Source organism: Elgaria multicarinata, chromosome 5 (genome assembly GCF_023053635.1).
Source record: "Elgaria multicarinata webbii isolate HBS135686 ecotype San Diego chromosome 5, rElgMul1.1.pri, whole genome shotgun sequence".
Classification (NCBI taxonomy): Eukaryota; Metazoa; Chordata; class Lepidosauria; order Squamata; family Anguidae; genus Elgaria; species Elgaria multicarinata.
In genome coordinates, this window is record NC_086175.1 from 131,874,372 (window position 1) to 131,894,701 (window position 20,330).

Consider the following 20,330-nt stretch of genomic DNA (forward strand, 5'->3'; position numbering starts at 1 on the left):
TAGTATTATGGGAGAGGGAGAAAAATGTCTCCCTCTCCATATTCTCCACACCAGGCATCATTTTGGACACCTCTATCGTGTCTCCCCTTCACCTCCTTTTTTCCAAGCGAAATAATCCCAGCTGTTGTAACCTTCCCTCGTAGCAGAGATGCTCCAGCCCCTTGGTCATTTTAGTTGCCCTTTTTTTTGCAACTAAATTGTGATTTCCCATTTCGGTTTGGATGCAGCAATGGCTTATGATAACCTTATTTGGCCTGGGTCAGATGTTATGGCAAAGTATAACGTCTGTGGATTGGGAAATGATTTGGCTTCAGATGCAGAGTGCTGCAGCTTCTCCTTGGTGGACTGGAGAAAGCGAGTTAAAGGTTCGATACTCCCGCATGGGTGAAAATTATGCAAACTTTTGAATACATCCATTGTTTTAAGATTTGGGAGGGAGGAAAAAAGTAACTCCTACTTACATTTAATTATACATCCTGCTCCCATAACTCCTGCTTACAATTATTTTTTAACGATTTCTGTTAATTCCAAGGTGGCCACTTTGCTGGACCCCAAAACAAGCAGGTAGAAGCCAGACAGGTAACACTTTTTGTCACGACGAGGCGTTCTGTGGAATTCTAAAGCTGGGGGGGGGGGGATCTACACAGCGCCATGAAGGCACTTGCGTGCGCCTCCAGTGCGCCTCGGAAGTCATTGTGTAAATCGTGCCTCGGACTACGCTGGGAAGGGCGCCTCTAGTCCCTCCATCAGGCTGGCCCCGCCCCATCCCGGCCGTGGGCTTTATAATAGGAAATCCTTCCTCCCAATGGCCCGGGCTGAAGCATTAAACCTGTTGTTGCTGGAGGGGGCAGACAAGCATCCTTCTCCCCCCCCCCCCCCCCCGTCGCCCACAGAAACGCCAAGGCAGCAAGGAGGTTGCACTCACCCAGGGCCCCATAGCTCTGTGGGGATGAACCTGAGGGAGAGGCCGCCCCCTCCAGCAGCAACAGGTTAAATGCTTCAGCCCGGGCCATTGGGAGGAAGGATTTCCTATTATAAAGCCCACAGCCGGGATGGGGCGGGGCCAGCCTGACAGACGGACTAGAGGCGCCCTTCCCAACGTAGTCAGAGGCAGGATTTACACAATGACTTCCGAGGTGCACTGGAGGCACACGCAAGTGCCTTCATGGCGCTGTGTAGATCCCCCCCTGATCCAATAAAAGGCTATGTTCTCTCAACTTTCTGTAGTATTTCAAGGACATTCCAGACCCGCCTAACGCTGATCACAGACAAGCTGAGCAATCAACTTACTCAAGCAAACCCTTGAAAACATCCACGTATCTGGTGAGGGTCATGGAGGTGGCAGAAGCGGATCTAAGGAAATAGAAACCAAAGGCACAGTTACAGGATGGGGGATACTTGGCTCAGCAATACTACAAACGAGAAGGATCTTGGAATTGTTGTAGATTGCAAGCTGAATATGAGCCAACAGTGCAACATGGCTGCAAGAAAGGCAAATGCTATTTTGGGCTGCATTAATAGAAGTAGAGCTTCCAAATCACGGGAGGTACTGGTTCCTCTCTATTCGGCACTGGTTAGGCCTCATAGAGAGTATTGCGTCCAATTCTGGGCTCCACAATTCAAGAAGGATGCAGACAAGCTGGAGTGTGTTCAGAGGAGGGCAACCAGGATGATCAGGGGTCTGGAAGCAAAGCCGTATGAAGAGAGACTGAAAGAACTGGGTATGTTGAGCCTGGAGAAGAGAAGATTGAGGGGAGACATGATATCACTCTTCAAATACTTAAAAGGTTGTCACACAGAGGAGGGCCAGGATCTCTTCTCGATCCTTCCAGAGTGCAGGACACGGAATAACCGGCTCAAGTTACAGGAAGCCAGATTCCAGCTGGACATCAGGAAAAACTTCCTGAATGTTAGAGCAGTGCGACAATGGAATCAGTTGCCTGGTGAGGTTGTGGGCTCTCTCACACTAGAGGCCTTCAAGAGGCAGCTGGACAACCATCTGTCAGGGATGCTTTAGGGTGGATTCCTGCATTGAGCACGGGGATGGACTCGATGGCCTTATAGGCCCCTTCCAACTCTGCTATTCTATGATTCTATGATTCTAAACGAAAAGCCAAATGGGAAAAAAATGATGACAGGAAGAATGGGACATAGAAAGGGAGGGGCCCTGATGGAGAGCAGCGGGGGGCTCGGGGGACTGGGCTAAGGTCAGCGTTGACAGATTAGGAAGCTCACAGGTTTCTTCTCCTTCTAAAGTTTACAGCTTACCGAAAAGGTCTTCTCAACAGCTTCTCGCCATTCTCCTCTTCAGGGACGTCCTGGGTAGCCATCTTCTGTTTATCCAACTTCTCTTCATTTGGTTCTCTGATTTAGAGAAAACATGTCGTGAATCAGAAAGTATAGTAGCAGGTTCTCTGAAAAACCACGCAAACATATTTTTGCATGAAATATCCTTTCATGCTTTAGGGTGGATTCCTGCATTGAGCTGGGGGTTGGACTCGATGCCCTTGTAGGCCCCTTCCAACTCTGCTATTCTATGATTCTATGATATCGGTCAAGTAGCCATTGATCCTTGGTCCAGTGGAGGCTGGTGGCTCCGGTGTCACTGGGACGATAAATCCGCTCTGGGTTTCAGGCAGAACCAGCCAGAACTCTAAAGGAAAGTACCTTGGATAGCTCCTTTAGAGTTCTGACTACTTCTGACTGAAACCCAGGGAGGGGGGTGCAGGTGTGTGTACAGCAGATTACAGCTAGAAACAGGCAAATAAGTCCAGAGGTCCATTTCATTTTCACCCATAAGACCTTTCCATCCCAATTCCGCATTAATTTGTGTCTTTATAAAACCTCCCCAAAATTCCTCTTTCCTCTTCTCTCAGGCATTTAAAGGCATTGAACGCTAAGTTTGTTTTTTAACGGACCCCAGAATTGTTGTTTTAAATGGATGCTGCTGTTTTTCTACTGTCGTTTTTATGTCTCTGATGGTTTTTAAATTTTGTATATTTTTAATGTTTACTGTTTTAAGCTGTTGTGAACCGCCCAGAGAGCTTCAGCTGTGGGGCGGTATATAAATGCAAATAAATAAATAAATAAATAAATTGCAGGTAAGTACATATTTAGCCTCGTGTGGCGCAGAGTGGTAAAGCAGCAGTTTCTGCAGCTGAAACCCTCCCCACGGCCTGAGTTCAATCCCAGCGGAAGCTGGTTTCAGGCAGCCGGCTCAGGTCGACTCAGCCTTCCATCCTCCCGAGGTCGGTAAAATGAGTACCCAGTTAGCTGGGGGAAAGGTAATCACGGCCGGGGAAGGCAACGGCAAACCACCCCGCTATAAGGCCTGCCAAGAAAACGTCAGCGAAAGCTGGCGTCCCTCCAAGAGTCAGCAATGACTCAGTGCTTGCACAAGAGGTTCCTTTCCTCTAAGTACGTATTTAAATCTGCATTTCTAAAAACGTACCCTTAAATATGTACTTCTGTCGAAACCTGCATTTCCAAATGTCGTTCGTAACAAAGATTCGGGAAGTGCGAACGCCGGGGGATAACAAAAGTTCTGATCCCTACATTATTCCAGGCGCTCTGGATCGGGCCAGTTTTTGTCAGAATCAGAAAAGACGGGATTCCTCAGCTACCTCTAATCACAGGGAAAGGGCTCTGTATTGTAGGGTTCCACCCAGAGAGCCGCTGCAAACCCATCACCTCAGAGCAGCCTTCCTCAACCTGGGGCACTGCAGATGTGTTGGACTACAACTCCCAGAATGCCTCAGCGAGCAGAGCTGGCTGGGGCATTCTGGGAGTTGTAGTCCAACACATCTGGAGCGCCCCAGGTTGAGGAAGGCTGCCTTAGAGAGATGAGCAGTTGCCACTCAGAGGATTTGGGACATTTTAGGTCTTAGCAAAGGTGGCGCACACTCAGCCCTGAGCAGCATATTATATACACACTGGCAGCTGCCTTGCTATCTCCCCGTGGGTCCCTAATTAGCCAACAGCGCCGAGGACACAATAATCAAAGCCTCAATTAACTCAAGGCTCTTCGGCTGCTCCCTTTGCCCTAATCAGGCTCCCCGGAGGAATCTGGTTTAGAGACAAACATTTCTGGGGAAGGGCCAAGACCTTGCTTCGGTTTGCCCTTGGCTTCTACTCAAACAGGTGGAAGAGGAAGGAAAACGGACTCACGTCTTAATGCGGACCACCGTCTTGGTGGCCTTCTTCAGCTCCTTGGACAGCCTGGCTTGCTTTGCCCTACAAGGAGAGAGAGAAGAGCACTGGGTGATTGGGTGAGAGATTTCACTTCCAGTCATCATGCGAAGGAGGAGGAGGAGGAGGAGGAGGAGGAAGAGGAGCAGGAGCAGGAGGAGGAGGAGAAGAAGAAGAAGTAGTAGTATCAGGAGGAGGAGGAGGAGGAGCAGGAGCAGAAGAAGAATTAGGAGGAGGAGGAGGAGAAGAAGAAGAAGAATTAGGAGGAGGAGGAGGAGGAAGAGGAGCAGGAGCAGGAGCAGGAGGAGGAGAAGAAGAAGAAGAAGTAGTATTAGGAGGAGGGGGAGGAGGAGGAGGAGGAGGAAGAGGAGGAGGAGGAGGAGGAGGAGGAGGAGGAGGAGGAGAAGAAGAAGAAGAAGAAGAAGAAGAAGAAGAAGAAGAAGAAGAAGAAGAAGAATTAGGAGGAGGAGAAGGAGGAGGAGGAGGAGGAGGAGGAGGAGGAGAAGAAGAAGAAGAAGAAGAAGAAGAAGAAGAAGAAGAAGAAGAAGAAGAAGAAGAAGAATTAGGAGGAGGAGGAGGAGGAGGAGGAGGAGGAGAAGAAGAAGAAGAAGAAGAAGAAGAAGAAGAAGAAGAAGAAGAAGAAGAAGAAGAAGAAGAAGAAGAAGAAGAAACTTCTTCTTCCCTTGCTCGGCTCCGTCCATTTTCTTCTGCTGCCCCTTACGCCTGGAACGCTCTTCCAGAACATTTGAGAACTACAAGTTCAACCACAGCTTTTAAAGCTCAACTAAAAACTTTTCTTTTTCCTAAAGCTTTTAAAACTTGATGTTGTGCGGACTCTATACTGTTAGTTTTACCCTACCCTGTGCCTGCTTACCCTACCCTGTGCCTGTTTGCATTCTCTTCCCCTCCTTATTGTTTTACTATGATTTTATTAGATTGTAAGCCTATGCGGCAGAGTCTTGCTATTCACTGTTTTACTCTGTACAGCACCATGTACATTGATGGTGCTATATAAATAATAATAATAATAATAATAATAATAATAATAAGAAGAAGAAGAAGAAGAAGAAGAAGAAGAAGAAGAAGAAGAAGAAGAAGAAGAATTTCTTACCCACCTCTCCCTTTGGATTGAGGCAGGGAACAACATGAAGTAGAACAATACAATACGTAAGACTGGTTAAAAGAGCATATAAAACAGAAACAATATTTAAATAACAATCACAACATCTTAAAATTCTTAGGCTTAAAATTCATCTGGGTAGGCCTGCTAGAAGAGACTGGTCTTTACAGCTTTCTCAAATTCTGGAAGACTGTTAAGTTGACGCATCTCCTCCGGCAGGCCCTTCCACAGTCCAGGGGCGGCAGAAGAGAAGGTCCTCTGGGCAACAGTTGCCAGCCTAGTTGTGGCTGACTGGAGTAATCCCTTCCCAGAGGACCTGAGTGTGTGGGGCGGTTTGTCGGGAGAAGGCGATCATCGGCGGAGCACAGGCGTTGCGCCGGAAGCTCCCAGGTTCAACTCCTGGCATCTTCAGGTAGGGCTGGGGAAAAATCCACCTCAAACCCTGGAGAGCCACAGCTGCCAGTCAGTGCAGACCAGGGAGAGCAACGCGATGCCCGCGGGCACCACTGGGCCCATGGTCGCCTCCCCTGCGCCCATGATAACCTGGGATTATTTAACGAAACGGAATCCCGGGAGGTCAGGAGCATTTCAAAGTGAATCGCAGGCCTCTAGCTGTCCACCACCTTCATTGGGCTCGCAGTGGACCCAGCCACCCAGGTTCACTTCCTTGCCCGTTTCAGGCGCTCCGTCTGCACCCCACCCGCTCCCGTGTCATGGATTTGAAACTCTACAAGGTTTCCAGCTTTTCCCAAACTTCCCTGGAGCTCCCGGGCTCAGGCCTGGGGTTCCCGTTTGGGCCCGGCAGACCACCCACCTCTCAATCCTCTCGTTCTCGATCTCAGCGGCCTCCACCTTCTGCCGCATGAGCTGCTTGAGCAGCTCCAGGCCTCGCTCGGCCTCCTGGCGGAATTCCCCGTCTTGCCGGCGGTAGAGCTCACGCAAAGCGTCGTAGCCTTCCTTTATGGCGGCGTTCTGGCGGCTCCGCTCCTCCACCCAGCCCTGCAACCGGCGATGTTTGGCCTCCAGATCGGAGACTTGCCCACGCAGGGAGGCCAACCTGAAGACAATCAAAGCGGGCAATGAATCTCCTCCAGCCATCCTTTCTTTCAAACAGGCCACGTCTTTCATTAACCGCACTGACAAGCACCCCGAACTGGGGCTTGGAATCTGCATTGCAGGGGATGACTCTTGTGGTGGCATCTAAGGTTGCCAGAGTCCATGGGGCCAGGGACCGTAGGGCTGAGCCTGGCCAGCAAGTCAGGGAGTGGAGCACAGCGGGGGCAGCGGAGGGCACTTGGCCGGACAGGGAAACGGCCTGTGTGCGCCTGAGGTGTATACCTTGATGCACACGAACGGTGGAGCACACAACGAAAACTCACAAGCCAAGCCAAACGGGGGGGGGGAAGCCCACCCACTTGCCTCTGTCTCTTCACCCTGATAATTTTGTTCCTTTTCCCCAAGAACCCCATGGAGGAGGCAGATTTTATGTCGAACCTGAGACCAGGCAACTCTTGGCTCCACCCACAGAACTCTGCTCCTTAGTCTTTAGCATCGGGGCAGGCAGTCGACATCTTTGGGCCCGTGGGCACACTTGTCTTTTTCCCAGGCCTGAGAGCACATTTATCCCATGGTCAGTTGGGCCTGTGCGCATTTACTTTGGGGATTCTGTCTTTTCCTGCTCCTCTGTTGGGATTCCGTCTTTTCCTGCCCCATCCCCACTGGGATTCTGTCTAGCAGCCATCCAGAGAGAAGGAGCTGAGGGTTGACTTTCTGCTCTGGGGCAGCTCCACCACTGCAGAGGATGGTGTTGCAACCACTACCAGTTCCATAGGAGTCAGGTCATTCCAAGGACCAATGAGGGTCCACAAGGTCCTATAAAGCTGCCGACTCCATCTTGCCTCCTCAGTCTGAGCAATGGGTTGGTGCAGCGCAGGCTGAGCCCTCGGGCAGCTCATCCCCACCGTCAAACTACCAGCTGGCACGACCCTTATTATCAGCGCTTGAATGCTAGGCCCCGAAAAGAGAGCGTCCACCCTAGGCCTGACGCGTAAGACGGCCACCGCCACCGCCAATAAAGAAAAGGCCATCGTGGGAAGACGTTGTGAAGCACACCCAGCTGCACAGAGGCACTTTTACCTGCCCCGTTGCTCCTCCAGAGCGGCATCTTTCGCTTTAAGCAGAATGTTCCATTCATATATCCTGTACGCCAGCTGCAAGGAAGAGAAAGAGAGCGGTTCCCTGGTCATTTTGTGTACAGCTTATCTTGCAAAGAAGATTGCAGAATGTAAATAAATAGTTCTGGAAAGATTGAAGGCATCAGGGCAAAAACAACAAAACTTGAAACTTAGTTAGCATCAAACTTAAGGATACCTTTTTAGCTGAATAATAATAATAATAATAATAATAATAATAATAATAATAATAATAATAATAATAATAATTTGTTACCTGCCTGTCCCTCTGGATCGAGGCGGGGTACAACACAAATGAAGACACCATAAAATACATATAATTGATTAAAACATTTAAAACAAATATGTTAAGGCATCTTAAAATTCAACTGAGTAGGCCTGCCGGAAGAGATCAGTCTTTATGGCTTTCTTAAATTCCAGAAGACTGCTAAGTTGATGAATAGCCCTATGAAGCCCTATGAAGAGAGACTGAAAGAACTGGGCATGTTTAGCCTGGAGAAGAGAAGATTGAGGGGAGACATGAGAGCACTCTTCAAATACTTAAAAGGTTGTCACACAGAGGAGGGCCAGGATCTCTTCTCAATCCTCCCAGAGTGCAGGACACGGAATAACGGGCTCAAGTTAAAGGAAGCCAGATTCCAGCTGGACATCAGGAAAAACTTCCTGACTGTTAGAGCAGTACGACAATGGAACCAGTTCCCTAGGGAGGTTGTGGGCTCTCCCACACTGGAAGCCTTCAAGAGGCAGCTGGACAACCATCTGTCAGGGATGCTTTAGGGTGGATTCCTGCATTGAGCAGGGGGTTGGACTCAATGGCTTTATAGGCCCCTTCCAACTCTGCTATTCTATGATTCTATGAATAAATGCTATAAGTACACCATCAGACTCACGATTTGCATTAAAAGCAGGTTGTGGCATTAATATATCCAGGTTCCTTTTGCCTCATCATCTCCTTGACTCCCTGGACCACAGCTGTACAGCCCCACAAACCCCTCTAAGACCCTACAGAACCGTGCTGGATCAGACCTAGTATCCTGCATCCCACAGTGGCCGACAAGATGCCCCCGTGAGAAGCCCACTTATGGGATTTGCTGTCACAAGATGTAGTGGTGGCCACTAGCTGGAAGTTGACGTCCAATATATCTGCAGGGTAGGGATGGAATCATAGAATAGCAGAGTTGGAAGGATCCTGCAAGGCCATCAAGTCCAACCCTGCTCAATGCAGGAATCCACCCTACAGCATCCCTGACAGATGGTTGACCAGCTGCCTCTTGAAGGCCTCTAGTGTGGGAGAGCCCACAACCTCCCTAGGTCACTGATTCCGTTGTTGTACTGCTCTAACAGTCAGGAAGTTTTTCCTGATGTCCAGCTGGAATCTGGCTTCCTGTAACTTGAGCCCGTTATTCCGTGTCCTGCACTCTGGGAGGATCGAGAAGAGATCCTGGCCCTCCTCTGTGTGACAACCTTTCAAGTATTTGAAGAGTGCGATCATGTCTCCCCTCCAGGCTAAACATGCCCAGTTCTTTCAGTCTCTCTTCATAGGGCTTTTCCAGATGGAAATCCAGCCCTTTTTGGGCTCCCCAGACTTCTGCAGCATGCCCAACTCAGTTTGCTTTTGTGAGACCGGTCATGCAGTTTCTCCAAGTTACAGGGACTTTAACACATCTTTTTTGTTGTTGTTTTGGGTGTAATTTGTACACATAAGATTTGTGCAAATTTCAATCGCAAATTTCAGTCATAAATCCTGCCAATTTGCATAAGTCACAATTTGAAAAGATTATAACGTAGGTGCCAGGGGCCATACTATGCATGTTCATACAGAAAAAACTCCTGCAGGGCTGGCTAAGGCATCTTTGGAGTTGTAGGACATTTTTCTGTCTAAACATTCATAGATTGTTCCCTTAGGTTCCTAGGCCATTTGTGAAGCTTCTCCCCAGATTCCCAGGTCCTGGCTCAGAAGGCGCTTACCTCATTGATGCTCTCCAGTTGTACCATTGGGTCCGAAGGTCTCTTCACCAACCTCTGTGCTGAGTCCAAGACCGCATCAAATGCACCGTCAGAAGACTCCTGCGTGGAGCTGCAAGCAAATCAGCAAATTCAGATGAGAAATGAGGTTTCTGAACCTGGATAATAACAACATCGCAGTTCTGGTTTAGGGTGCACATGAAACAATCATGGTCTGCTTTCAAATCTTCCTTTGTTTACATGGGGGAAATACAGCTATACTTTTGAGTATAAGCTTTATCACACCAGCGTTATATTGTGCAATCACTGTGAATTGCATGCAAAGGACTCAGAAGTTTTCCAGCTTATAATTTATTTATTGCATTTCTATACCGCCCAATAGCCAGAGCTCTCTGGGCGGTTCACAAAAATTAAAAACATTCAAAGTATAAAACAGCGGTATAAAACCATAATGTGAAATGCAATATAAAAGCTCAACCAGATAAAAACAGCAGCAATGCAAAATTACAAATTTAAAACACCAAGTTAAAATTGTCAGCTGCCTTGTGAAGGCCCCTACCTTGAAAGGCAGCCAAGAAATGTTTTAAATAATTTAAAAGGGGGGAAAAAACCATTTTGGTGCAGAATTAAAAAGCCCCTAGCCTCTCCCAAAGAATTATAAAGATCGCTGGGAAGCTTAGCTCTGTGAACACCCAAAGGCCTTCTGGCGTCAGCAAGGTGAGGTGGAGGGAAACACTGAGCAGCCAACGTGGGCTCCCTCAAGAAGGTGTGGAATCCCGTGGCTGGTCAAGGCCACAGAATACAGAAGATCATCACCAGCACGGACCGCGAAAAACCAAGCGAAATGCAAAAAAAAAAGTACTATTGCCATATTTCAAAGCAGTACATAACTAGGCACTTGGGTGAGTTCCCAGACCACTGGGTCTTCTGGAAACGGATGAATGTCCAGTGGCAACACTCTTTCCCCTCCTCTAAGAGCAAGTATGCAGGGACAGGAGCCCAGATTCTAGGCAGCTATTTGGTGCAAAAATCTGGAAGGTTCTGAGGAGTGCTGGAGGAACCTTCTCATTCCAAATCATGCCTATCAGTGAGATGCTGAATATAAGAAAACCCACCCACTCAAACTCTATTTACACTACATAGACTAGTTTGATACCAGATTCACTATCTTCCCCCAAAGAACTTTGGGACATGTAGCTTGGAGAGGGTTCGGAGAAGTCTGCTAGAACTTTAGCCACCTTTGCAGAAATATTATTCGCGGGAGGAATCACCAAGGAAATGGAATGGCTGTTAAAGCCAGTTTAAATCTATAGCCTGACTCATCTTTGGGACTGTCATTTGGGCACATCTAGGACACAGGAGCCCCCTCCCCACTGCTAGAACAGACCAAAGGTCCATCAAGTGCCAGATCCAGGGGCCATCCAAATGATTCCTTTCCAGGAAGCACAGAAGCAAGGCACGAAGGCAACAACTTTCACTCTTCCCTCATACATCACTTGACTACCACAACAATGCTTCAGAGCTGCATCGCCTCTAAAAACACGGGCTCCACTTAGTTGCCATGGCTAACAGACTGATCCTCCATGAATGTGTCTGTGCATCTACCATCTGTGTGAATTCCACAATTCTGGAATTGTGCTCTGGTATTGAACAGTGTGCTCTTTCTGGCATTAGGTGAAGGATCTTGGAATTGTTGTAGATCACAAACTGAATATGAGCCAACAGTGTGATGTGGCTGCAAAAAAAGCAAAATGCTATTTTGGGATGCATTAATTGAAGTATAGCTTCCAAATCGCTTGAGGTACTGGTTCCCCTCTATTCAACTCTGGTTAAGCCTCATCTTGAGTATTGCATCCAGTTCTGGGCTCCACAATTCAAGAAGGACACAGACAAGCTGGAGGGGGTTCAGAGGAGGGCAACCAGGATGATCAGGGGTCTGGAAGCAAAGTCCTATGAAGAGAGACTGAGAGAACTGGGCATGTTTAGCCTGGAGAAGAGAAGATTGAGGGGAGACATGAGAGCACTCTTCAAAGACTTAAAAGGTTGTCACACAGAGGAGGGCCAGGATCTCTTCTTGATCCTCCCAGAGTGCAGGACAAGGAATAATGGGCTCAAGTTACAGGAAGCCAGATTCCGGCTGAACATCAGGAAAAACTTCCTGATTTTTAAAGCAGTATGACAATGGAACCAGTTACCTAGGGAGGTTGTGAGCTCTCCCACCCTGGAGGCCTTCAAGAGGCAGCTGGACAGCCACCTGTCAGGGAGGCTTTAAGTTGGATGCCTGCATTGAGCAGGGGGTTGGACTCGATGGCCTTGTAGGCCCCTTCCAACTCTACTATTCTATGATAAGACCTTTTTATTTTCCCAGCATTTTAGCAGTCTAGTCTTTTAACTTTACTGTTTTAAATCTGTTACTGTATTTTAAAATCTCTGCATTGCTGCTATGTTTTATTCTGGTTATATTTTTATATTGCAATTTTAAGCTTCTATATTTCATTCTGCTTTTGTGCTGTATTTTGTGGTTTTAATTTTTGCGAACCGCCTAAATGGCTTTGGCTATAGGACGGTATAGAAATGTAATTAATAAATAACTCTCATGTTATTGCTGTTATTTTACTTAAGTGTGTGCGTGTGTGTAAACCATTTCAAGTTAGTATTTTTTATTAAGCACGTGAGAACGTATAAAACATTTTAAATAATCACTCAATCATGTAGTAATATTGGGCACAGAATTCAGCATCTTGAGAATTGTAAGCCTACAAAACTACTGGCCATCACTACATCTTGTGACAGTGAATTCCATATGGCATTCGTGCGTTGCACAAAGATGCCTAGTCCTGACGCCTTTACGCTACCTCCAATGTCAGAGGCAGTATGCTTATGTAAACCAGTTGCTGGGGAACATGGGTAGGAGGGTGCTGTTGCACTCATGTCCTGCTTGTGGGCTTCCTATTGGGGCATCTAGTTGGTCACAGTGGAGAACAGACCACTGAACTAAACAAGCATTTGGGCTGACCCAGCACGGCTGTTCTTATATTTCCTTTTGTCTGTCTTGAATCTGCTGCCAATCAATGTCAGTGATTCAGTTCTAGTATTATAAGAGAGAGAAAAGGGGTGCTTTGAGATGGAAGGCCGCTAGCATTACGAACCAGAAGGCATTGAGGAGCCATTCCATCTTTTCTTTCTTACGTGATTACTTGCACTAAGAAAAAGAAAGAATTGGCCATGGAAAAACACAGGAGGGCTTCTAGATGAAGGTGATGGTGTCTGGACCCCCTGTGAAATTCTGTGAACAGGGCAAGACAAGGGCACCGTAAAAGCCTCATCACAAAGCCCTCGAAGATCTATGGGCCCACTTTTGCCATCCCGTCGTGGGCTGTGGTAACCCCTCCCCCGTGGGCCATCTGAAGGTCCACTCTGTCTTAAACCTTATTGAGGTCCATCTTTATTGTTGCATGAATTGGGAGAGTAGAAAACATCCACCTTTTTACCAGCCTGCTGGGAAGCATCAAAAGTGTAGTTCAAACTCGTCTGCACTGTATGGATTTTGAATGTCCACCCTTAAAAAAGGTGACCCCGGCATGGCTGAGGTCGCTGACTCATTGCTGGCTCACAGGCAAGAGCCCTTCTTCCTACTTGGGAGCCGTTGGCTTTCATTTCGCTTCTGCTAGGGAAGAAGTCAGAGGTGGATGCCAGGGTTTTTTTTTTTTAGTGTGCAGTTGGACACAAAATGTGCAGTTGGAGGGAAAAAAATGTGCAGTTGGAGGAAAAAAAATGTGCAGTTGGAAATCTGATAATGTGCAGGTGAAAAAATAAGACATGTGTTATGTGTATGTGTGTATTAAGAACTTAACAACAGACAAAGTCAGGGATGGCAGGTAACACAAATTATGTAAGGATGCAGGTGAAAGAGCCCTTGATGGTGGGACTGGTGTTGTTGGGTCCTGTGACAGGGTTGCCTGAATAGATGTGGGGGCAGAGTTGGCGCTTGGGTCTATTGCATGGTCTGGTCCCTCTGTCTGTGTCTCTGTCCTGTGTCCTGAGGCTTGTGTGTGAGAGAGAAGTGTCTGTGCTGCTGATGGGCTGGAGTTCAGGGATGGTCCGTTGCCGTGGTTTCAATTGGGGGCTGTAGGTGGCAACCAGTGGTGTTCTTCACTTCGTCTGTCAACCTTCCTGGGTATCCGCATGGCCCTGTCAATCTGCCTTTAAGTTTAAGGTGCTACTAGCGTTGGTGATCATCTGTCCAGTCGTGGAAGTGAAATAATGTGTTTGGCTTGACCGTGTGTGTGTGTGTGTGTGTGTGTGTGTGTCTGACAGGGCTTTTGTGCAGTTGGAAAATTTGCTTTAAAAAAAACCCTGATGGACGCTTTGCAGGAGCTGTGTTAACGGAAGAAAGGTCTGTTTGTAACCCCCCAGGAACAGCCGCTGCTATTCAGATGGGCTTTGGTACTGTGAAGTGCCAGGTCACGTTGCTTCGGCGCTCATAAATTTCAGCTGCCAAGCAAAACTACTGTACACTCATCGCGGAAAAGGGGAAGATGTTTCTGCGGTTTTGCTACCAGTCACCCTGATACCCCTAAACAGGGCAGATATCTGACATTTTGGTACCTGGCAGGAGGAAGACCCATCTGGTTATCCAAAGACTTGGTTTGTAGCTTTGCAATGAAGTTGTCCAAGTTGGATTTTTCAAGGAGTTTGTTATCTACAAGAAAAGAAAAAGAACAGAGGCTATGAAAATAAATCCTGGAGGATCTAACCTGCTGTTGGCAATGACGTCTGTGCTATTTTCCACCCCTATTTTTTCTGTGAACAATGTTCTGCTTTTAGAAAGTCATTGTTCAAGGAACTGATTAGTGACCTAACGGGATACGCACAATACAAGTCAAATAGGACAGTCAGAAAGGATACAATACCATTCAAATCTAACATCAAAGTTGCAATTAAACTTTTTTCAAGGGATTATCTCCTTAGGAAGCACATATATTTATGGACACGGCTTTCACGCATGCTAAAATCAGTGGGTTCCCAGTTTTCAGTACCTTCATTTCCCCCCCTTAAAATCAAAAAAATGTCATGGAAACGTATGCTACTGAGTTGTCATGTTTTCAAATATTTACAAGTATTCTAATATTTGTTTGTTTATTTATTTATTTATTACATTTATATACCACCCCCATAGCTAGAGTTCTCTGGGCAGTTTACAGAAATTCTAAAATGAGATAAAAACAAGTATACAAAATTTAAAATTCTAAAACACAGAACATACATACATGAAGCATTAAAAACAGTTAAAATAAACATGTGGGTGATTAAGATGTGCCGCCATATGCCTGGGCAAAGAGGAGAGTCTTAACCTGGCGCCGGAAAGATAGCAGCGTTGGCGCCAGGCGAGCCTCGTTAGGGAGATCGGTCCATAGTCTGGGGGCCACCACCGAAAAGGCCCTGTCCCTCGTTGCCACACTCCTCCGAGCCTCTCTCGGAGTAGGCACCCGGAGGAGGACCTTAGATGTTGAACATAGTGACTGGGTATATTCAAGTCGGGAGAGGCGTTCCGTCAGGTATTGTGGTCCCAAGCCACAAAAATTTCTTTAGAAGAACAGTTTTGAATTTGTATAAATATAACCCCTAAGCGCTATGTAATGATTCCCGGTGCTGTCAAATATTTCAGGTCAGCTACTTTTCCGGGGGGAAAAAAGTCCACTACTGTATTTAAAATGAACTTGAACGGCAGAGCAATCCTTAGCCCCAAACCCAGTTGCTGGCTCCAAGTTCTGAAGGACCGTAAGACAAGACACTTTCAATGGGGCGCTGCCATTGGCACATGCACAAAGGCCCTCTCTTGTATTACTTCCTCCTCTTTGAGAGCAATGAGGTTTTGGCACTGAGGATTAATTCTGGGCTTGAGCTATTGCAAAGATAAATGCATTTATCTCATCTATATTCCATGATATCTCTAAGGAGCAAAGGTAGGGTGACCATACGAAAAGGTGGACAGGGCTCCTGTATCTTTAACAGTTGCATAGAAAAGGGAATTTCAGCAGGTGTCATTTGTATGCGTGCAGCACCTGGTGAAACTCCCTCTTCGTCACAACAGTATATATGGAGAACCTGGTGAAATTCCCTCTTCATCACAACAGTTAAAGCTGCAGGAGCTATACTAGAGTGACCAGATTTAAAAGAGGGCAGGGCACCTGCAGCTTTAACTGTTGTGATGAAGAGGAAATTTCACCAGGTTCTCCATATATGCAAATGACACCTGCTGAATTTCCCTTTTCTATACAACTGGAAAGGAGCCCTGTCCTCCTTTCCATATGTTCAGCCTAGGATTGAGACCCTGTCCCCAGAAAGTAGGGTGCATTTTTCAATTCTGTAATTAAGATTCATTGGCCTGTTCAGACAACACACTAACCCATGATGGTTAAGGTAGGGTGCCCATATGAAAAGGAGGACAGGGCTCCTGTATCTTTAACAGTTGTATTGAAAAGGAAATTTCAGCAGGTGTCATTTGTATGCCTGCAGCACCTGGTGAAATTTCCTCTTCATCACACCAGTTAAAGTTGCAGGTGCCCTGCTCTCTTTTAAATCTGGTCACTCTATTATAGCTCCTGCAGCTTTAACTGCTGTGATGAAGAGGGAATTTCACCAGGTTCTCCATATATACAAAGGACACCTGCTGAAATTCCCTTTTCTATGCAACTGTTAAAGATACAGAAGCCCTGTCCTCCTTTTCATAGGTCACCCTACCATAGTGGCTACATAAGCACGGTTTAAACACGCTCACTAACCACTTGCCACAAGAGTTAGCAGCCTAACCATGACTTAGCATGTTGTCTGAACAGGCCCAATGTTATATTTGTTTATAAACGATTACTACCATCGATGGGATTTCAGACTGTGGCAAGAAATGTAAATAATTAGCTATGCAAAAGAGCAGGCAGGATGTCCCGTCATATTTTCATTTCTCAGGGATGAGAGATGGCAATCCTGGGTCTATCCATGTCAGTACAATCAGTACTTTTAGGCCAGCTCAGCGTTTAACAGCAGCAGTTGCCATGACACCGCCCTCCTTCCCTCCCAAATCTAGCAGAAGGCTGAGTAGGCCGCAGGGATTCATGAGCTTCAAGCTGGTTACCATGGCTACGAAGACACACAGAACACTGCAGGCTTGTAAAAGGGATGGCAGAAGCGTTTGGTAGCGAAGGCAGAAGCCAGTGACTGAGTGCTTCTGTTCTTCTGGAATCAGCTACCTAGGGAGGTTGTGGGCTCTCCCACACTAGAGGCCTTCAAGAGGCAGCTGGACAACCATCCGTCAGGGATGCTTTAGGGTGGATTCCTGCATTGAGCAGGGGGTTGGACTCGATGGCCTTGTAGGCCCCTTCCAACTCTGCTGTTCTATGATTCTGTGATTCTGCCAGAGACAGTGGAAGCTAGGGTGACCATATGAAAAGGAGGACAGGACTCCTGTATCTTTAACAGTTGTATTGAAAAGGAAATTTCAGCAGGTGTCATTTGTATATATGGGGAGCCTGGTGAAATTTCCTCTTCATCACACCAGTTAAAGCTGCAGGTGCCCTGCCCTCTTTTAAATCTGGTCACTCTAGTATAGCTCCTGCACATTTAACTGTTGTGAAGAAGAGGGAATTTCACCAGGTTCCCCGTATATACAAATGTTGTTGTTTATTCGTTCAGTCGCTTCCGACTCTTCGTGACTTCATGGACCAGCCCACGCCAGAGCTTTCTGTCGGCCGTTGCCACCCCCAGCTCCCCCAAGGTCAAGTCTGTCCCCTCCAGAATATCATCCATCCATCTTGCCCTTGGTCGGCCCCTCTTCCTTTTGCCTTCCACTTTCCCTAGCATCAGCCTCTTCTCCAGGGTGTCCTGTCTTCTCATTACGTGGCCAAAGTACTTCAGTTTTGCCTTTAATACCATTCCCTCAAGTGAGCAGTCTGGCTTTATTTCCTGGAGTACGGACTGGTTTGATCTAATTGCAGTCCAAGGCACTCTCAAAATTTTCCTCCAACACTACAGTTCAAAAGCATCTCTCTTCCTTCGCTCAGCTTTCCTTATGGTCCAGCTCTCGCAGCCATAGGTTACTACGGGGAATACCAAATGACACCTGTTGAAATTCCCTTTTCAATACAACTGTTAAAGATACAGGAGCCCTGTCCTCCTTTTCATAGGGTCACCCTAGTGGAAGCCGGCTTTCAGAGGGGGAAAAGGAATGTTTAGCCTGGAAAAGAGAAGGCGGAGGGGAGACATGGCAGCACTCTTCAAATACTTGAAAGGTTGTCACACAGAAGAGGGCCAGGATCTCTTCTCGATCCTCCCAGAGTGCAGGACACGGAATAACAGGCTCAAGTGACAGGAAGCCAGATTCCGGCTGGACATCAGGAAAAACGTCCTGACTGTTAGAGCAGTATGACAATGGAACCAGTTATTTAGGGAGGTGGTGGGCTCTCCCACACTAGAGGCATTCAAGATGCAGCTAGACAGCCATCCATCAGGGATGCTTTACGGTGGATTCCTGCATTGAGTTGGGGGTTGGACTTGATGGCCTTACAGGCCCCTTCCAACTCTACTATTCTATGATTCTATGAATTTAGGAGAGCCAGTGTGGTGTAGTGATTAGAGCATTAGACTGGGACTCGGGAGATTTGGGTTCTGGTCCCCATTCAGCCATGAAGCTCAAGGGGTGACTTTGAGCCAGTCACAGACTCTCAGCCTAGCCTACCTCACAAGGTCGTTTTTGTTGTGTGGATAAAAAAGAGAAGGAGGATATAAACGTAATAATAAAAACAACATTTTGCACATTGGGGAAAAAAATGATCTGATATGCTCATCCCAGAAGTGTTTAAGCAGTGATTTGAGATTAAGTTTGTATCATACGCAGAACTAGCTGCATGTTATAGCACAGGGAGCTGAACGCATGCGTGACTTGGCCGGCCCTAACAGACGTGAACAGGGTGGGGCCAGAAGAAGAGGCTCAGGGCAGCCGGCTTCCCAGCACCATGAGGCTTCAGATGACACAAAAAGGGAGGAACTGAGCAATTCAGCTGGCTGGCAGGAGACTGCAGGTGCCATTGCTGTACAAAGTACGGTGAAATGTAAAAGGGGCGCAGAAACTCAGGTGCAACAGCCGAATCCAGCCCACCTGGGGCCAAAGCCTTCCGGGGCTACCCAGGTGGAACAGCTTTGGCTATTGGGCGGCATAAAAATGTAATAAATAAATGAACAAATAAATAAAATATCCACACACACACCAATAACTTCTCCAAAACTGAATTTGACCTTCCAGAATTAAATTGCACACGATTTTGTAAACCACTCAGAAAGCGCCAGATATGGGGCAGTATAAAAATGTAATAAACAACAGCAATAAGAACAACAATAATGTAAAACCAGAGGAAAAGCCAACCAGAAAACTTAGCTGTTTTTTTTAGCCAGGGTCATAGTCCCTGAAAAAATGAGCAAGGGGGACCCCAAAAACTACTCTCTTGAGTCTAAAAGATAAGATGGGTTTAAGCTAAGGAGGAGCAAAGTTTCACATCTGTCTGCCGATGTGGATGACCAAACTCAACCCTTCTCATCCACCAAGAATGCCCACTAAAACGTAGACTGTACCTTGTACGTAGCTCTGTTTAAACAAACTGCATTCAACATTGTACCCATTTCATTGTCATTTATATTGTTCTAAAAATACCTTTAGTATATATATTTTGCATTACAAAGAACCCTGAAACCTACTCAACTCATTGGGGGGGGGGGAACCAGCCATTAAGCACTGCTACATCAGCCATATCAATTACAAGGTTCCCCACGTGAATATACCCGGTCACTACGCTCAACATCTAAGGTCCTCCTCCGGGTGCCTACTCCGAGAGAGGCTCGGAGCATGGCAACGACGGACAGCGACTTTTCGGTGGTGGCCCCCAGACTGTGGAACAATCTCCCTGACGAGGCTCGCCAGGCGCCAACGCTGCTATCTTTCCTCTCGAAGGCCTTTAGTGTGGGAGAGCCCACAACCTCCCTAGGTAACTGGTTCCATTGTCGTACTGCTCTAACAGTCAGGATGTTTTTCCTGATGTCCAGCCGGAATCTGACTTCCTGTAACTTGAGCCCATTACTCCGTATCCTGCACTCTGGGAGGATCGAGAAGAGATCCTGGCCCTCCTCTGTGTGACAACCTTTTAAGTCTTTGAAGAGTGCTATCATGTCTCCCCTCCATCTTCTCTTCTCCAGGCTAAACAGGCCCAGTTCTTTCAGATTCTATTCATAGGGCTTTGTTTCCAGACCCCTGATCATCCTGGTTGCCCTCCTCTGAACACGCTCCAGCTTGTCTGCGTCCTTCTTGAATTGTGGAGCCCAGAACTGGACGCGATACTCTAGATGAGTCAATGCAACAGAAAACTCCACAGAACTCTCATCACAACACTGCCACACAACCATTGTGCAGGAACTCTCTCCTCCACACAGTGTGGATATTCTGTGTGGAATGTTTTCCAAAAAAACCCTCCAGTGTTGTGTGGAGTTCTCCCGCCAGACAACACATTTCTCAATGGTTGTGTAAAAACTCCACCATGGAGTTCTAAAACCACCATTGAGAAATGTGTTGTCTGAACTGAGCCAAACTCTACAGTCTCCAGCAGGAAGTGGATGCCGAAATGACTCCCTTCTCCTTCTTAATATGTGTAGCATTGCCTCAAACAGGAACTCAACGATTTGCAGATCCTAGTTTCTGCTGCATATTAAAATTTGTAATTTATTTATTTTTATTTATTGCATTTGTTTTAGGAATGTAGACCCCAACCTTCGAAAACATTCCAGGACATTTCTCAAAATTTCAAAAGGCAATCACACACACCCCA

At 46.9% G+C, this 20,330-nt stretch overlaps 1 protein-coding gene across 3 annotated transcripts in view; it reads right to left on the bottom strand.

Moving 5' to 3' along the window:
- The window catches only part of LOC134399276 (protein Atg16l2-like), an 83,321-nt gene that overhangs the window by 38,762 nt on the left and 24,229 nt on the right, over positions 1 to 20,330 (bottom strand). For 2 of the 3 annotated variants that reach the window (XM_063127248.1, XM_063127246.1), the window contains exons 2-8: positions 14,074 to 14,167; positions 9,469 to 9,577; positions 7,445 to 7,518; positions 6,123 to 6,365; positions 4,168 to 4,233; positions 2,269 to 2,364; positions 1,291 to 1,353 (exon numbers count right to left, since the gene is read on the bottom strand). In XM_063127248.1, the coding sequence (XP_062983318.1) occupies positions 1,291 to 1,353; positions 2,269 to 2,364; positions 4,168 to 4,233; positions 6,123 to 6,365; positions 7,445 to 7,518; positions 9,469 to 9,577; positions 14,074 to 14,167 (745 nt within the window). The remainder of the gene's footprint in view (positions 1 to 1,290; positions 1,354 to 2,268; positions 2,365 to 4,167; positions 4,234 to 6,122; positions 6,366 to 7,444; positions 7,519 to 9,468; positions 9,578 to 14,073; positions 14,168 to 20,330) is intronic. The other variant, XM_063127247.1, reaches the window with a different exon arrangement.